The sequence below is a fragment of the Sapajus apella genome, unplaced genomic scaffold (genome assembly GCF_009761245.1).
Source record: "Sapajus apella isolate SASKATOON/1434 unplaced genomic scaffold, GSC_monkey_1.0 scaffold126, whole genome shotgun sequence".
Lineage (NCBI taxonomy): Eukaryota > Metazoa > Chordata > Mammalia > Primates > Cebidae > Sapajus > Sapajus apella.
The window spans coordinates 626,828-629,791 of record NW_022437066.1 but is presented as its reverse complement, the minus strand read 5'-3'; the positions used below and the strand labels follow the sequence as shown (position 1 = coordinate 629,791).

General features: G+C 51.5%; 1 protein-coding gene across 5 annotated transcripts in view; it reads right to left on the bottom strand.

The window, feature by feature from the left end:
• DPH7 (diphthamide biosynthesis 7) overlaps positions 1 to 2,964 on the bottom strand; it is a 10,049-nt gene that overhangs the window by 2,695 nt on the left and 4,390 nt on the right. For 3 of the 5 annotated variants that reach the window (XM_032261892.1, XM_032261893.1, XM_032261895.1), the window contains one exon: positions 2,417 to 2,616. In XM_032261892.1, coding sequence (XP_032117783.1) covers positions 2,417 to 2,616 — 200 coding nt within the window. The remainder of the gene's footprint in view (positions 1 to 2,416; positions 2,617 to 2,964) is intronic. The other 2 variants (XM_032261894.1, XM_032261896.1) reach the window with 1 other exon arrangement.

The following is a 2,964-nucleotide window of genomic DNA, read 5'->3' as shown; positions in this document are numbered from 1 at the left end:
GGGAGGTGCCCTCTGTCACCTTAAAGGATGGGGAGAAAAGAGGATTTGCTGCACTGAACCACAACCCGTCTTTGAAGAAAAGCGACACAGGCATAGAGTGAATGGTGGCACCTGAAGGAACAGAAGCTCAAGAGCAGGTCCCAAAAGAGTGAAGAGCAGAAGGAAAATGTCTAGGTCAGACCACATCACTCACCCTCTCATCATCCAGCACCCACTATTCACCCACCTTCCACCCATCCCACCATCTATCCACCCCCCTACACCACCCCACACGGTCCAAAAATCCACCATCCATCCAGCAATCCAGCCATCCACCCACCATCCATCTATCCATCAACCCGCCTTCCCACCCACCTTCCATCCAGCCCCATCGGCCACCCAACCCCCATCATCCATCCTCCTATTACCATCCGACGATCACCCATCTATCCATCCAACCACCACCCAAAAATCCAGCCATCCACCCACCCACCATCCATCCGACAATCCACCATCCATCCAACCACCACCCAAAAATCCATCCACCCACCCACCCACCATCCATCCGACGATCCTCCATCCATCCAACCACCACCCAAAAATCCAGCCATCCACCCACCCACCTTCCATCCGACGATCCACCATCCAACCACCACCCAAAAATCCAGCCATCCACCCACCATCCATCCACCCACCTACCCACCATCCATCCAACCACCACCCAAAAATCCATCCACCCACCCACCCACCATCCATCCGACGATCCACCATCCATCCAACCACCACCCAAAAATCCAGCCATCCACCCACCATCCATCCATCCAACAATCCACCATCCATCCAACCACCACCCAAAAATCCAGCCATACACCCACCCACCAACCATCCAAAGATCCACCATCCATCCAACCACCACCCAAAAATCCAGCCATCCACCCACCTACCATCCATCCGACGATCCACCATCCATCCATCCATCCAAACACAAAAATAAAAATAAACTTAAACTTAAAAAAGAAAGCAGGACTTTTGTCCGTGTTGTTTGCTGAAGTATCGTAATCACTTAGAATAGGGCTTGGCACATAGTATTTGTTGAAAGAGTGAATTAGTCCAGAATTATTAAATAACTGCCTTACTGTATCTCTGCTCTGAATTAGCTCAAGGCAGAACAACTAATCCAAGGACAGACCTCAAGAAATGAGATCTTTATGGCTCTCAGACAGTTCAAGGCTGTGGCAATGAGCAACACAAATAAGAACCCCGTCTTAGGCACATCCTCGTGCCTGGGACAAGCAGAGGCGCTGTGAGAGCCACGGTAGAGGCCAGGCCTGCTTGGGTGGAAAGGCGCTGCTCTGCGTCAGTCTTTTAAGGACAAGACTGTAAGCTGAGCCTGCCAGAAAAGCGGAGTTCACCCATGAAGGAGACATCCGTGATAAAGCCCTCAGACTAGGGGAATGTGGACTGTTTCAGGAAAAGGTGAGTAAGAGCAGAGGAGCCAAAATGCGGCTGGAAAGGCAGGCGTGGACCAGACTCCACAGGCCTTGGGTAACCACATCAGTATCATGGATTTCATCCTGAACGAAACAGGAACTGTGAAGGGTTCTAACAACAAGTGAGATAAGATACAGTGTGTGTGTTTTTAAACACTCGCTCTGGCTACTGTGTGGAGGCTGGACTGGTCACGAATGAAGGCAGGGCCACCACTTATGCTCTGCTGTAACTAACCAGACGAGACAGTGGCCTGGGTGGTTAGCAGCAGGGAAGGGTCAGATCTTTTCTTCAGCTATTTGCAAATTCAGCAGCTCTTCTGTCTTCTCTGAGATCAGCCCTTCCATCTGCCATGAGTTCTCTCTCCCTGGGAAAGAGAAGCTGACCAAAGCCACCTCCTTCCTGGAATGTTAACTTCTCACTCCCACATTGGCATGCCCTAAATACAAACCATTCACAAGACCTGCAAATGAATCTTACTTCTCTCATGTTTCCTTTTTTCTCGAAGATACACTCTATACAAAAAGGGAGCAGACAAACCCAAAATCCAACATGGTGAAATCACTATTGTATCCACAGACATCAGGCAAAAAGCACAGAAACTGGACTTCCAGTAAAAGCATGAAGGGCCTGAGACCAAGCACATCATGGAGGCAGGACGGCTCTGCCCACGGGTGCCTGCTCCTCCAACACCCTGGCCAGCGCCACCCAGGACCCTGTACTGTCTGAGGCAAGCTACATTTTGCTCTCTAAAGCAGAGCTAAGTGATGAGCACCAACTAGTCTTTGTCCCAGAAAGTACATTCTCAAAAAAAAAAGTATACTTTCCATAAAAGGTCTTCAAGATCCCAACAGCACTGGAATCACAGCTGCAGCACGGGCCTCCCCATCCGTGCACCCTCCCTCAGCAAGCCTTCCACCAGAGAGGTGACCAGTGGAGGAATACTGACCTGAATACACAATTTCTGTATGCCAGTAATTGAAAGCAGCAATCCAGGCCTCGAACTGATGTGCTTGCCATGAGGCCACTTTCTGTAGTCTGGACCCCATCTCATCCACCATCAGCAGGTGCAGCTGCCCCGTGGAGTCACTGCTGATGATCTTCAAGGGCTGGTCCCTGGTCCTAGACACAGTGAACCCAGGGAGAAGCCCGGCTGAACGTCATTCGTCAGCCTCTCCCAGTTCCCAGACAAGTCCTGGGGTGTGGACACGCCCCTTAAGAGACTTGCTGGTGGGGCCGGGCGCAGTGGCTCACGCCTGTAATCCCAGCACTTTGGGAGGCCGAGGCGGGTGGATCACGAGGTCAAGAGATTGAGACCATCCTGGTCAACATGGTGAAACCCCGTCTCTAATAAAAATACAAAAAATCAGCTGGGCATGGTGGTGCGTGCCTGTAATCCCAGCTACTCAGGAGGCTGAGGCAGGAGAATTGCCTGAACCCAGGAGGCGGCGGCTGCGGTGAGCCGAGATCACGCCATTGCACTCCAGCCTGGGTAAC